This window comes from Silurus aristotelis (assembly GCF_946808225.1).
Source record: "Silurus aristotelis genome assembly, chromosome: 14".
Taxonomy (NCBI): domain Eukaryota; kingdom Metazoa; phylum Chordata; class Actinopteri; order Siluriformes; family Siluridae; genus Silurus; species Silurus aristotelis.
In genome coordinates, this window is record NC_139587.1 from 12,402,701 (window position 1) to 12,418,905 (window position 16,205).

At 36.6% G+C, this 16,205-nt stretch overlaps 1 protein-coding gene and 1 long non-coding RNA gene across 5 annotated transcripts in view; one reads left to right on the forward strand and one right to left on the reverse strand.

Moving 5' to 3' along the window:
- The window catches only part of diaph2 (diaphanous-related formin 2), a 322,782-nt gene that overhangs the window by 133,537 nt on the left and 173,040 nt on the right, over positions 1-16,205 (forward strand). For all 4 annotated transcript variants that reach the window (XM_083560215.1, XM_083560212.1, XM_083560213.1 and 1 more), the window contains 2 exons: positions 356-450; positions 15,697-15,798. In XM_083560215.1, coding sequence (XP_083416341.1) covers positions 356-450; positions 15,697-15,798 — 197 coding nt within the window. The remainder of the gene's footprint in view (positions 1-355; positions 451-15,696; positions 15,799-16,205) is intronic.
- Positions 1-16,205, reverse strand: part of LOC310736741 — a 311,461-nt gene that overhangs the window by 128,729 nt on the left and 166,527 nt on the right. The window lies entirely within an intron of this gene.

Sequence of the window (16,205 nt, forward strand, 5' to 3'; positions counted from 1 at the left end):
CACCTTAGCAGGTGCAAGGCTGTGAATGCTCATGTACATGTGATTTTTATTTTGTATTTTTTTGCAAAGATTTCAAACAATCTTCTTTCACTTCGTCAATATGGGGTATTGTTTGTAGAATTTTAAGAAACAATAAAGAATTTAATTCATTTTGAAATAATGCTGTAACATAAAATGTGGAAAAAGTGAAGCACTGTGAATACTTTCCGGATGCACTGTATGCATAATCCATTAAAATTAATTTGACTGCTACTTTTCTAGTTTCTACTGTACGCATTTTATGTGAAGGGATCTAGCTGTCGGTATTGTGTTGTTGAAATTCAGCAGGATAAACGAAAAATTTTCTTTAAAACAGCTATTTTTCTTGGATCATTCCGAATGCCTTATGATGAGATCCGGGATGTTGTCCTGGAGGTGGATGAGGAGAAGCTGAGTGAGGCGCTAATCCAGGTGGGTGCATTAACACGTGTGTGTATGCTTGTGTGTATGCATTCCTGAGTGTGTTTATTTATTTACATGTATGTATGGTGTATCTTATATACATGTAAATAACGTTTGCTTCAGCAGACAGGTATTTTTTCAAACAATGTTTTGCCTTACTTGACCAGCATAGGTCACTTGCTTATATTAAAGTCTGGCAACATTTCTTTCCTTTTTTATAGCATTTTGTCTTTTAGGCAAGATCTCTGAGCCTTTTGGAATCTCTAAACACTTACTCTATCTGTCCATTTTGCATGAATCTTTTATTTGGTAAATGCAAATGTGCATTTTACTTAAAAAAAAATCAGCATTTTTTAAAATTTAAATCCACCTCTTCTTTATGTATCTCTTCTCTATCCCTATATGTTGGTGGCCTTTTTACACATGTTCATAGGCAACATGTCAACAGTCAGGGATTAGAAAAATTGCTGAATACATGCCAAGAGTCATATCAATCTCATTTGATATTTACCTTTGCTGTCTTCTACAATGTGAATGATGTTTTCTTTAAATATGGTGCAGCCAATTGCCATTCTGTCATTTATTTTAAAGCATCCAGTGTGATTTTTTTTGCTAGTGAAATCATAGCAAAAATATGTTTGACTTTCCTGTCCTAATTGGATTAAAAAAAAAAACTGGGTTATAGCAGCTTTCTAGTTTCATACATGCAGGATTTTATACGCTTTTAAAGAAAAAATAACTAGGAGAAAACAAAATATAAAATAATAATATTTTCACTGTGGAAATTTAATTTTTTAAGATTCAAGATGGAAGATTAATTTTTGTTTACATTAAATGAAAATGAAAATTTAAAATTTTCTTTTATTACTTACTGCTTGTCTTAGTCCTCCCTGTTGCTTTTGTGTTTGTGTGGCTGTTGTGACAACGTGTTTTTTGAAAACCCAATGTTTGGAAATGTTAGTTTGTTTTGTTTGAAATTTTTAAAAATCTTATTACTTCAAACTGAAATAGACCTGATGGAGATACCAACGTCTTAAATGACACAATTGATGTTCCAAAGCTTTCTCATACTGCCAAATATAGATAGATATAAATAGTTCATTCTAGATTACATTTTAAAGCCTATCAAGCTCCTTCCAAATGGAAAAGTCTAAGGCCCTGTTGAATTCTATATTGAACTCTATATAACATATTCAGTTATAGTTGGTCTGTCCCACAATCACTCACATAACTCACATAAAAAAACCCTGATTCATCTAGTTTTAGGCCATTAAGCTTGCTTAACTGACGAGAGCTAAAGTGTTAGCTACCAGCTGGCCATACTTTGCTGTGTAAATCATCCATATCAGACTGGATTTATTTTGGGAAGATATTCTAATGATCATCACTTGTTGAAAGTTTTTCTATATTTTAGACTCTCTGGGCTCTAGAGAGAATGTTATTTCATTTGATTCTGCGAAGGCCTTTTTTTAAAGATCAAATGCCAATATCTAGATCAGGCTCTAAAAGAGTTGGGCAATTTTTTATTTATTTTTTATTCAGTTTGGAATGCTTGATACAAACTTGAAACAATATTCACCTGTCTGGATAATCCGAATTATGTTCCACCTCATTGTTAGACCAAGTAGGGTTGTTGCTCTTCTACTGAATTCTTTAATTTGACTATGAACTATAGGCTATGAGCATAACAAGAGGAAGTCAAGAAGCTTTTATTATCATTTCAACCATATATAGCAGACGGAAGTACACAGTGAAATTAGTCATTGTTTCTCCAGGACCCTGGTGCTACATAAAACTACATACTTGTAGAGAGCTACATCATACAGCATAGATCTACATACAGACCACAGAGCTGAGGATTATAGTAAGTTGTCCTAACCACATAAAGTACATCATGTGCAACCTGTTGCAAACAGTGAAAGACAAAAGGCAGTGTATGAATTGCTTCTCTGGTGGTAGGAGAGTGGAGTGTGTGTAAGGGGTGTGGGTTCGTCCACAATGCTGTGCTTTGCGGATGCAGCGTGTGGTGTAAATGGCCATGATAGAGTGGAGAGAGACTTCAATGATATTCTCAGCTGTACTCACTATCCTCTGTAGGGTTTTGCGATCCAAGATGGTGCAGTTCCCAAACCATGCAGTGATGCAGCTGCTTAGGATGCTCTCAATGGTCCCTCTGTAGTATGTAGTAAGGATGTGGGAGGGAGATGGGTTTCACTAGCCTCCTCAGGGCTTTCCTGCTGATAGAGCTGGAGTTGAGTGACCAGGTGAGGTTCTCTGCCAGATGAACACCAAGGAATTTGTTGTGCTTGACAATCTCCATAGAGGTTCCATCGATGATCAGTAAAGAATGGTCGCTCTGTGCTCTCCTAAAATTAACAACCATCTCTTTAGTTTTGTCAACGTTCAGAGACAGGTTGTTGGCTCTACACCAGCTGTTGCACCTGCTCTCTGTATGCTTACTCATCCTTCTTGCTGATGAGACCCACCACGTTTGTGTCATCGGTAAACTTGATGATGTTGTTTGAGCTGTGCATTGCTACACAGTAACGAGTCAAGATTGAACAGCATTGGGCCCTGAGGGGCCCCAGTGCTCAGTGTGGTGGTGCTGGAGATGCTGTTTTCTGGTCTCCCAGTCAGAAAGTCCAGGATGCAGTTGCAGTTCAGGCTTAGTAGGCTCAGCTTCTCAGTCAGGTGCTGAAGGATGATTGTGTTGAATGCAGAACTAAAGTGTATGAACAGCATTTATATGTATTTGTCCTTATTGTCCAGGTGGGTAAAGGCCAGATGGAAGGTTGTAGCGATGGCATTGTCTGTGGAATGGTTTGGACGATTTGCGAACTGCATGGGGTCCAGTGAGGGTGGTATCTGGGTCTTTATGCCTCATGACATGACTCTTGAAACACTTAATCATGATGGGTGTGAGTGTGACAGGACGATAGATATTGAGGCAGAATACTGTAGACTTCTTTGGCACAGGGACGATGGTTGTTGTCTTGAAGCACGTAGGAACGACTTCACTGCTTAGGGAGATGTTGGAAGACGTCAGTGAAGACATCTGCTAGCTGTTCTTCACATTCCCTGAGCTCTCTGCCAGGAATGTTGTCTAGTCCAGCAGACTTCCGTGGGTTAACTTACTTCCTCACTTCAACCGTGATTTGACAGAGCACCTGGTCATTGGGAGGAGGAGTGGTCTTCCTTTGCCGCCATGTTGTTCTGCACCTCATACCAGGCGTAGAAGTCGTTCAGCACATCTGGGAGGAAGGAGTCATGGTTACAAGCGGGTGAAGTTGTCTTGTAGTTCGTGATTACCTGGATCTTCTGCCATATGCCATATTCTGCCTGGGTGTCTCCACTGCCTTAGAAGTTGCTGTTGATTCTCTTGGCATGTGCGTGCTTCTTTCTTTCTTTCGGATGTCACAGTACAGTTTGGCCCTTGTTGTTCTTAAGGCTTTCTTGTTCCCTGCTTTGATGGTGGAGTCTCTAGTGTTTAGTAGCACTGGCCAGGTGCGAACCTGCTTTTAAACTGGTCTTGAATGCCTGTTGAGTGGTCTGTTGCTGGGATCAGCATAACAGATATGTGGTCTGAGTAACTAAGGTGGGGGCAGGTCTTCACCTGGTTTGGGCCCGGGATGTTTATATAAACAACATCCAGCATGTTTGCAAAGTCCACATTCAAATGAAATTTAGGGCGCACAGTCCTGCGATTTGCATAATTAAAATCTTTGGGGACAATAAACAGTCTGTCAGGGTATGTATTTTGCAGTTAGCATTAGCACTGAGAGCACAATAGCGGTGGTGAATTTCCGGGGTAAATTAAAAGGTCAAAATCTCACAACCATAAACTCTTACCATTCCGTGTTGATGTAAACACAGTCAGCTGAGGCGAGTCTTACCGCACAGAGCTGCATTTTTGTCGGCATGAAACACAGGAAATGCAGCATCCAGCTGAATGGCGGCATCCGGAACTCTGTCACTCAGCCACGTCTCGGTGAAAAGAAAGATGCGGTAGTGTCCGATGTCATCATTCTATTAATGGCATTGCAGTTGTAGATTTAGAATCCAATATTTAAGTATATAATAATGATTTTGTGGAATTTTTATCTCCCTAACGGTGTCAATAAAACATTCTGATTCTCTTTGCATTTAGTTAACTGAAACAAAAGTATCTTTATTTCTCTTAGCAATCATTTTGTCTCTTTTTTTTTTTTGTTTGAGCTATGTAGAATTGGTTATTCCCACCCGATCAAAACACAAATTTAAGCTAAACTGAATGCCTGGGGAACTTTGTATTTCTCTTTGTAGTTTGTCCAGTAGTCCATTTTATTGCTACAAAAATTGGTTCACTCTGAAATCTTCCACAATTATATTTAGAAGGTTTTTAAGTAATAAACATCAAATATTTAAGGGTCAGCATTAATACTGGACAGCAAGAGCATTGATATATTGAGGGATGGCTTGCCCAGTTTAGAAAAGTGGATTCTAATGGTTGACTTCACATGGAATCTCATTCTGTAAACAGGAGTTCCTTCCTTATTACATTCTATTTTAAATGCATTACTTAAAAAAAAAAGTCATAAATATCTCTTTAAGAATAATTCAGCATTGAATAATGGAATCTTTTAAATCTGAAGTAACCAGGATAGTTGTATAATTAAGGAGTTGCACACAGATGGTCACTTCTGTAAGGGTATGGTGGAAAGCTCATTCTTTTTGGTTTTACCCACAACATTCTGAATTTATCTTTTTATTGTAGTTTGTGTCATATAATCAGGATATTTCACCATAATTAGACATCTTTGGGTGTTCTAATACATTTACCTCTCTGCTTTATTATAAGGCACTACAGATTTACAGTTGGCACTACACATTTTCAGAGATATCTTGTTGGTCTTTAGAAAGTCGAGTCAAGAAGCTTTTGTTGTCATTTCAACCAATATATAGCTTACAGTACACAGTGAAACAAGACATAGAGCTACATTCAGAACACAGAGGGTGGTAGCTGGGTCTTGATGTGCCCCATGATTAACCTTTTGAAGCACTTCATCACAATGGGTGTGAGTGCAACAGGACAAAAATGTAGTCTTCAGGTATGTAGGAACATTGGCGGTGTGGTCACTGAGATGCTGAAAATGTCAGTGAAGACATCTGCTTGCTATTCTGCACATTCCCTGAGCACTCTGCCAGGAATTCTGTCTGGTCCAGCAGACTTCCATGGGTTAATTAGGCAATTTTCCTCACTTCAGCAGTGGTTAGACAGAGCACCTGGTCAAGAAGGGGGGGGGGGGGGGGTCTTCCTTGCTGCTACGTAGTTCGGCACCTCAAACCAGGCGTAGAAGTTTATTTTGCAATTTGCATTTGTTTATTTTGCATTAACAAAATTTTAAGAGCTCATTCAGCTGCATTGTGGTGGAGCAGAGTGAAGGAAATACAGTGGGTCAAATAAGTATTTTTCCCACTTACAAAGAACGGAGAGATCTGTAATGTTCATCATAGGTACAGCTTAACTGTGAGAGACAAATTCTAAAAATAAATCCAGAAATGCACATTGTATGATTTTTTCAATAAGTAATTTCCCTTTTATTGCATGAAATAAGTATTTGATCACCTACCAACCAGCAAGAATTCTGTCTCTCACAGACCTGTTAGTTTGTCTTTAAGAAGCTTTTCTATTGTCCACTCATTACCTGTATTAATTGCACCTGTTTGAACTCGTTACATGTATAAAAGACACCTGTCTAGGCCCGTCTGAAGTTCGCCAAAGACCATCTGGATGATCCAGAGGAGGCATGTGAGAAGGTGTTTTTTCAGATGAGACCAAAATATAACTTTTTGGTATAAACTCCACTCGCCATGTTTGGAGGAAGAAGAAGGATGAGTACAAATCTAAAAACACCATTCCAAGCATGGGGGTGAAAACATCATGCTTTGGGGGCGTGCTTTTCTGCAAAGGGGACAGGACGACTGCACCGTATTGAGGGGAGGATGGATGGGACCATGTATCGCAAGATTTTGGGCAACAGCCTCTTTCCCTCAGTAAGAGCATTGAAGATGGGTTGTGTCTTCCAGCATGACAATGTCCCCAAACACACAGCCAGGGCAACTAAGGAGTGGCCTAGCCAGTCTCCAGACCTGAACCCAATAGAAAATCTATGGAGGGAGCTGAGACTTTGTGTTGCCCAGTGACAGCCTCAAAACCTGACCTGTATGGAAGAGTGGGCCAAAATCCCTGCTGCAGTGTGTGCAAACCTGGTCAAGAACTTCAGGAAATGTCTTACCTTTGTAACTGTAAACAAACATTTCTGTACCAAATGTAAAGTTTTATTTTTTTATTGTATCAAATACTAATTTCATGCAATAAAATGGAAATTAATTATTTAAAAATCATACAATGTGATTTTCTGGATTTTAGATTCTGTCTCTCACAGTTGAGCTGTACCTACAATGAAAATTACAGATCTCTCTGTTATTTGTAAGTGGGAAGACTTGAAAAAGCTTCAGTGTATCAAATACTTATTTGCCTCAGTGTATAAATGGGGGTTGGTTGTTTTCGTCATATTAACTTGGAGAGAGAGAGAGAAAAATATAAGGCTGTTAAAAGAACAACTGTTAATAAGAGTTTTAGAGTGATGGTCTACTTAGTCTGTCCTAATGAACCAGCATTAATATGGCTTTGGGTAAGGGTGCCAAATCTTGTTAATAAAAATTAATTTTAACAGCACAAATTTTATTAATGCACGATTAATGCAGCATGCATTTCTGTTTGATAATTTTTTTTTATAAAATATATTAATAAATAAATATAAATAAAAAGAAAGAAAATTATAAATGTAAACCTTAAATGGAACAAACATTTATTAATGATGTCCTTTCTTTACTCATATAAAACATACAAAACAAAAAACTCCACCGAAAAATAATGTTTAATCACTAACATTTTGTATTACTGATGTGCCAAGTCTCAAATCAAGCACCAAAATCCACCATGATGTGCACATCTGGCAGTTAAAACCATTCAGGTTTAGCAAAAGTTCTGTTTTACCATAATTACTTTAAAACATTTATACGAATATTTTGTCTTCATGCTTTATGTTGAGTACGGTTTCACTAATAATAATTTGCATTAAGTATCCATATTTGTCCATGCCAATGTTGATTAGAGTATTAAAAACTTGAAAAGTATTAATATAAGGTACATTTAGAACAGATAGAAATGTGCGATTAAGTTATGATTAAATATTTAAATTGCTTGACCTCCCTAAAAACTATATGGGTCAAAAATATTTAATTAAGATTGTGTAATTATTAGGATCTTTTGTTGATAATAGGAGATTTAAACTGCTGCTTAAAGTGTTGTTTAGCATATCCCAATAATTTTTAATAGGGTTAACCTGTGGTGGGTTATCCAAGTGCAAAAGTGATGTCTTATGCTCTCTTTAACAAATTGAGCTTGATTTGTCGTGTGTGTGTGTGTGTATGTGTGTGTGTGTGTGTGTGTGTGTGTGTGTGTGTGTGTGTGTGTGTGTGTGTGTGTGTGTGTGTGTGTGTGTGTGTAAAGTATGGCCAAAATGTCACCACAAAACAGAATGAGATTTTTTTCATGGGCTGAGCCTGATTTCTGATATTTCACATGTTCCCTAAAACACTAAACTAAAACTTTAACTCAAAGACACATGTTTTTCATTAAGTGATAAGTGATTAATAGCTGATGATCGACTAGAAATCTAGATAATGTTGACGTGAGTTTATTTCTGACAATAATTTTATAGTGAATTTCTATGTTTAAAATGAATGATCACTGTAAATTAATATTTACTGCTAACTATCTAGAAATAAACGTCTTATCCTAATGGACATGGTGTCTTCTAGATTGACAATATTCATGACAGCATTTATGTACATGGCTCGAACACAAGTTTTTTTATTAATTTAATAGGATTTGTCAAGTTTATCAGACTCATCAAGCTAGAATATTCGATTTTTTTTTTTTAACAAATCACTAACTTCAAGTTCTAATTATATTATTTTATATTATTAAGATTCCTGAAAAACTAAAATCTTAGAATTTGCAAACCAAGGAAAAACGTGACAACACAACTGACCATTTTAAACAAATTATGGTAATGTTCACAAAACCCAAAATAGCCTTTATAATTAAAAGCCACTAGAACAGATAAAAGCAACTGTGAACTGGATTTCTTGGAATTCACATTTGATTCAGTTTGTGTGACAAAAACACTAGTCTGTCCACAGCATCTGGTTACATGTTACATTTCCATGGTTACATGAATTACATTGTCATCTCAGAAGCTCTGCTTATGGCATGGGTGCTCAGGCATTTCAGTATGATCAAGTGAATTTATGTCACTGTCTAGCTCAGGTATCTTGATCTCTTATTATTTGCACTGGGAAGAGACCTGCCAAAAAAACCTTTTTGACCTTTTTTGCTGCCTACCTAATGCCATCATCACTGACTCCAACTTCTGCTTAAGATGAAACAAGTGAGGGGTCTTGAAAAGTCTTTGTCTTCTTGTGTCACCATAGCCATAAGTTCCACTGCTTTTTGTGAAGACTTTGACATAGTGAAAGTGGTTTGCTTTTCCACCTCCAGCACCCAAGCATCATGATCAAGATGACTGTGTATTTTGTTGGCAGCCTACACATGATGAATGGTCTATTCTTGCTAAATCTCTCTATCATGTGTTGACTTGAACCCCATCTTACTGATGACTATGTGGGGAGTTTATCCTTGTAGCTTCAGCTGTTCTTATGAATAAGCAAGTGCTTTCTTCTTTTAATGTTAGGACATTGCTCATCTGGGATATTTTGAATCATGGCATTCATACCTTGCAGACTAAATACATTAACATTTATGGCATTTAGCAGACGTCCTTGAGATGATTTCTTTTATATAAAAGACAAGGCAAACCTGGAAAATCTAGTTTAAGCTTTTCAGGAAAAGGTAGTTCTTTCTCCGTCGGCTGAAGATAGCCAGTGACTCCACTGTTTGGACATTTAGAGGACGTTCATTCCACAACCTTGGTGCCGGAACAGAGAAAAGCCTTGAGGTATACTTACCACTTACCCTGGGAGAAGGTGGTACCCATTACGGATCATAGATCCGAGGATCAGAGATTTATGAAGAGATGTTCTGAGATCCTGACCTGGGATCACCAGCAGTTTGGTTTTCTTTAGATTGAGTTTTAGTTGATGAGCACTCATCAACAAAGATATGTCCACCAGGCATGCCGGGATCCGAGCGGAAGCTGTGCTATCTGAGGGAGGAAAAGAGATGATGAGTGGAGTGTCATCAGCATAGCAGTGGTAAGAAAACCCCATGTGAGGATATGAGTTAACCAAGAATGTGAGTATAGAGGGAGAAAAGGAGAGGACCAAATACTAAATACTTGAGCGAAACCAGTGAATAGTATGGCAGATGTGGACCCCCTCCGTGTTACCTGGTAAATACACCACCTGGCAAATGGTATTCCCTAATGGCAGTGACCTCTTTCCCAGAAAAATGCACCCTGCCACAAAGTTGGTGAGGAATAGTTTGATAAACATGAGTTGACTTGACTTCTAAATTCCTAGGTCCCATTTTAATCAAGCATCTTTAGGATGTTTGTTTGTTTAGGATGTTTGCCCCATGTTTTTATAACATCTGCTGCTAATGCCTGGGTACCCCAGCACATCTTGTTAGTATCTCTTAGGACATTAAACTTACACACATGCATCATCAGTTCCCAAAATTGATATGTTGGAAGCAGTAAAGAAAATGAGCATGCATAGGAGTCGTTTTGATAAGGGTCAAATTGTGATGGCCAGATGGCTGTATTAGTGCATCTCAAAAACAGCAGGTTTTGTGAAAGCAAAAGGAGACCATTTTCTGAAATACTCAAATTAGCTATGTCTACCATTTACAATCATGGTCAAAATTATTGCAATGCATGATTTTATGTGCTGTGCTGCAGCAACATAAGTGGCTGAGTGAACAATTGCATGTAACATGTAGTTGTTCATATTAAAGTGGAGCTGTTGCTATCGATTAATTTAGTAATCGAGTATTCTACCGATTATTTGAACGATTAACAGACTGATCGGATAAGAAGTTATTTTTCTTTATCAAAGACCAACACTTAAATATATAAGAGAAAACAAGATGGGTCTCTTAAAATTAACAAGTAATTTGTTTCATTTTTAGAAAAATGTAAAATTTTTATTGCTAAAATTGCATACAAGAGTATCTGTGAAAACTAAACCAATTTAGTGCATTTAATTGCCATATTACTTCAAAATGTAAATACAAATATACATTAAAAATTTCAGACTCTTTGGCCTGAATCCTATGAAAGCCCGTTTCTTCCTCAAAAAAAAAAGAAAAAAGTTTGCCTAATTCCATTTCTGTTTTTTCTCGCAATTCTAACTTCCTTTCTCTTAATTCTGACTTTTTTCCTTGCAATTTTGACTTTATTTTTCGTAAACATCCGGCATTTATGGTGCATCCACTGGTAACAATGTTGTCGGCCTGAGGTTTGAAGCTGTTGGTATATGAACGAGGGTCCCCTGCTTCATCTGTCTTGTTCGGTCTCCTCCAGAGCTGATTGTTAGACAGAGTTCTCTCCAGGAATGGGAGACATGCTACCATGCGATTCTATTGATTGTAGCCCATTTCATTTTAAATGAATGTGTAAAACTTTCTGACACTAAAGAGGGGGTGATGCTGCCCCATTGGCAAAAAAAGTTTGTAAAAAAAAACCCCTCTGAATTAGGCAAACTTTTTCTTTAAAGTGGCAGAAACGGGCTTCCATATGAATCGTCTCCTGGCCCCTCGCTGTTTTCTCTCCGTTCCTCCATTTTTCATTCTGCAGTGTTTTCTGTGTCCCCTGTCCAGAGCGCTCCAGAGTTTAGCTGTAATCATCTGTATATTATCTGTAATAATGCAGAATTTAGTTTGTTTAAATGTTTAATTTGTCTGATCTCAACAATTTCTGATTTTGTTTTTGTTTTTTTGTTATGGAACTGGTCTATTTAAATATGTATATAACAACTAATGGATGTAAGGTGTCCATTAATAGAGGCTTTCAGCTTTTTAATGTAACCACAAGTATGTCTTTGTGGCCCTGTTTTCCATTCCATTTAAGCAAGGGTGTGATTTAACTTTGTCATGGTTCTGTCCTATTTGTTTGTACCTCAATTGTTGACTGACAGGTAATCAGGGCAAGAATAATGAATAACAGCAAGCAGGTGCCTTTTCCAGCTGGGAGAACCCAGTTGGCTGAGTGATTACCCTGGCAGGACCCATTGACTCAGCACTGCTCTGCTCCCCAAAATGCAGATTGTGTCTGGAAACCTGGTGAGAGCTCCTGGTTTGAGAGACCCTTCTGATGAATACTTTCATATTTTTTTAGAATTTGCCATTTACTCATTATATGGAGTTGTGGTAAAAAATAATAATAATAATAATAATAAAAAATTATATATATATATATATATATATATATATATATATATATATATATATATATATATATATATATATATATATATACACAGTGAGAAAAATAAGTATTTGAACACACTGCTATTTTGCAAGTTCTCCCACTTAGAAATCGGGGGGGGGGGGGGGTAATCTAAAAATAGATAATCTAAAATTATCTATTTTAGATAATTCTGAAATTATCTAAAATAGATAATGAACATAATCTAAAAAAAAAAAAAAAAAAAAAAAAAAAAAAAAAAAGAAGACCAGAAATCACACTGTATGATTTTTAGACTATTTATTTGTATGATACAGCTGCAAATAAGTATTTGAACACCTGAGAAAGTCAATGTTAATATTTGGTACAGTAGCCTTTGTTTGCAATTACAGAGGCCAAACGTTTCCTGTAGTTTTTCACCAGGTTTGCACACACTGCAGGAGGGATTTTGGCCCACTCCTCCACACAGATCTTCTCTAGATCAGTCAGGTTTCTGGCCTGTCGCTGAGAAACACGGAGTTTGAGCTCCCTCCAAAGATTCTCTATTGGGTTTAGGTCTGGAGACTGGCTAGGCCATGCCAGAACCTTGAAATGCTTCTTACAGAGCCACTCCTTGGTTATCCTGGCTGTGTGCTTCGGTTCATTGTCATGTTGGAAGATCCAGCCTCGACCCATCTTCAATGCTCTAACTGAGGGAAGGAGGTTGTTCCCCAAAATCTTGCAATACATGGCCCCGGTCATCCTCTCCTTAATACAGTGCAGTTACCCTGTCCCATGTGCAGAAAAACACCCCTAAAGCATGATGCTACCAACCCCATGCTTCACAGTAGGGATGGTGTTCTTGGGATGGTACTCATCATTCTTCTTCCTCCAAACACGTTTAGTGGAATTATGACCCAAAAGTTCTATTTTGGTCTCATCTGACCACATGACTTTCTCCCATGACTCCTCTGGATCATCCAAATGGTCATTGGCAAACTTAAGACGTGCCAGGACATGTGCTGGTTTAAGCAGGGGAACCTTCCGTGCCATGCATGATTTCAAACCATGACGTCTTAGTGTATTACCAACAGTAACCTTGGAAACGGTGTTCCCAGCTCTTTTCAGGTCATTGACAAGCTCCTCCTGTGTAGTTCTGGGCTGATTTCTCACCTTTCTTAGGATCATTGAGACCCCACGAGGTGAGATGGAGCCCCAGTCCGAGGGAGATTGACAGTCATATTTAGCTTCTTCCATTTTCTAATGATTGCTCCAACAGTGGACCTTTTTTCACCAAGCTGCTTGGCAATTTCCCCGTAGCCCTTTCCAGCCTTACGGAGGTGTACAATTTTGTCTCTAGTGTCTTTGGACAGCTCTTTGGTCTTGGCCATGTTAATAGTTGGATTCTTACTGATTGTATGGGGTGGACAGGTGTCTTTATGCAGCTAACGACCTCAAACAGGTGCATCTAATTTAGGATAATAAATGTAGTGGAGGTGGACATTTTAAAGGCAGACTAACAGGTCTTTGAGGGTCAGAATTCTAGCTGATAGACAGGTGTTCAAATACTTATTTGCAGCTGTATCATACAAATAAATAGTTTAAAAATCATATATTGTGATATCTGGATTTTTTTACATTTTTTTTTTTTTTTTAGATTATGTCTCTCACAGTGGACATGCACCTACGATGACATTTTCAGATCTCTCCATGATTTCTAAGTGGGAGAACTTGCAAAATAGCAGGGTGTTCAAATACTTATTTTCCTCACTGTGTGTATATATATATATATACACACACACACATATATATATATATATATATATATATATATATATATATATATATATATATATATATATAAATATATATACACACACATATATATATATATATATATATATATATATATATATATATATATATATATATATATATATACACATACATAATGTATATGTATGTGTGTGTATATATATATATATATATATATATATATATATATATATATATATATATATATATATATATATATACACACACATATATACATATACATTATGTATATGTATATATATATATATATATATATATATATATATATATATATATATATATATATATATATATATATATATATATATGTATGTATATATATTTATATATATATATATATATATATATATATATATATGTATGTATATGTATGTATGTATATGTATGTATATATATATATTTATGTATGTATGTGTGTGTGTGTGTGTTTGATCATTTACGATTGTGTGGACTAAACTTTTCACTGCTACACTCACTTTACTCCAAACTAATGTCTACAAATTCAGGCATTTGACCATATGCTGCTGAAAGGAGTCTAGACAAAAAGGTAGTAAATGCTAATTGCTTGCCTCTTTTCTGGGTGATGGCAGAGAGAAAACAACTCAAGAAACAGATTCCAAGGAACAGCAGTAATGTTGATTGCTACATTTGCCCCTGTGTTGCCGGTATCCATTCTGATTCATTGATACCTCGATCAATTTTTCATTAAACTTACACAGTATTCTTCAATGTTTCTTGTAACAGCCTGCAGTTACAATATCTGTGAACTAACTGCTTTAATGGCTAAATTAATTGACAGTTTCAATTTAAATTACCTAACATCAAACTGAAGCGTTCCCTAAATGTGACACAGGTTGATGTCCATTGATTATTAATACTAGATTTCTAATAAATACTAGATTGCGATTTATATAACTTTTTAGCATGTCTTTACTATTCAGTACCTTTATAGTATTTTCCTAGCCATACTTTCCCATGATTGCTAGCTCTGCAAAATAAGGCAGTCTTAATGAGATAGAAGCCTTCAGAAGCCCAAAGATAACAAATAAAAGTCCCATGTGCCTCTTCACTTAAACTTAAAAAAAATCTTCATGCACAATTAACATTTAAATATGCAGCTTTAGTCCACTGCCAACATTTTCATATCACATATATTTTATGATATATTATCATAGGGATAACTGCCAAATTTGGCCAACTATATGAACAATCCACATGACAATAACTTTTAATGTCACATGACCCTTTTTTCAGTTGTTCGTAAATGAGAAGGTAGGATGCAAGCTTGTGACAACTTCAAATGTGGCTTTATTTTATTTCTCAATTTTCATTTTGCTTTTTTTATTTTGTTAAGCACATACACACACCTAAACACACACACAGCTCTGTTCAGCTCTCTTTCTGCAGCTCTCATTTCTCTTCACTATATCCTTCTTACCACTGACAGGAATATAAAACACATATTACAGTTGTAGATCCTTACCACGCACTTCCTCTGCCCTCCATCCATAAACCAGCGCTCAATCATGTCCTCACCTCCATAATTTACATTCACAAATACTTTTACTTCCTGATGTAATTTCCTGCAATGTCTGTCTCTTTAAGGGTGATGAGTCATCTAGGAAAAACTGATTTGTCTTTGTCAACATGGCTAAAATTTATATGAGGTGTTCACAGTTAATAGGTTCTTTTTTGCATTGCAAGGTCATGTTAGGAGTAACAGGGGAATCAGTGAGATTTAAAAATTCAACATATGACAAGAGTAAAAATGTATAGGATTTGTTGGATGCACAACAGCTGCTGTAGATCAATTCTTATCGAGCAGGTTTTTTTTAAAACATGATTTTGAGATAGAATTGGTTGATAAAGGAAGGTTGAGACAAGATATTAGTTTTCTTTTTTGCTGTGGTTAATTAGCGCTATGTGCCTTTTGGAGACTAATGATTGCTATGTGTTTTGCTTACAGAACTTGATCAAGTATCTTCCTGAACAGAAGGAGCTGAGCTCTCTGGCTGAGCTGAAGAGTGAGTACGAGGAGCTGTGTGAGTCAGAGCAGTTTGGCATCGTGGTATGTATAAGATGCAGTGTACAAACACAATCAGCTGTCACTGATATATCCCTTGACACACTTGACAACACTCTTCACTTTCCTTTTGTTTATTTTATTATACATATTTTTTTTAACCTGTATTTTTTTCCGGGCAATGGTTTCTTTATCTATTTTGACGCACTGTGTTCTTTTTTTGACCAATTTTTCAATCTTGCTCCAATGCACAACCAATCTCACTTACCCCTCTTTCTCTCTTTTTCACTGTTTGTGACAGTGACATCATTCTCACACCAAATTACCTCAGTTCACTCTCTTTCTGTAAATTGTTGCTCACATGAGTAATTCTATATAAGAGTAGCCAGAAAAGAGTGAACGAATTGTGTGTATATCTTTCTTTGTATAGAAGAGAGACAGAAGTAGACGAT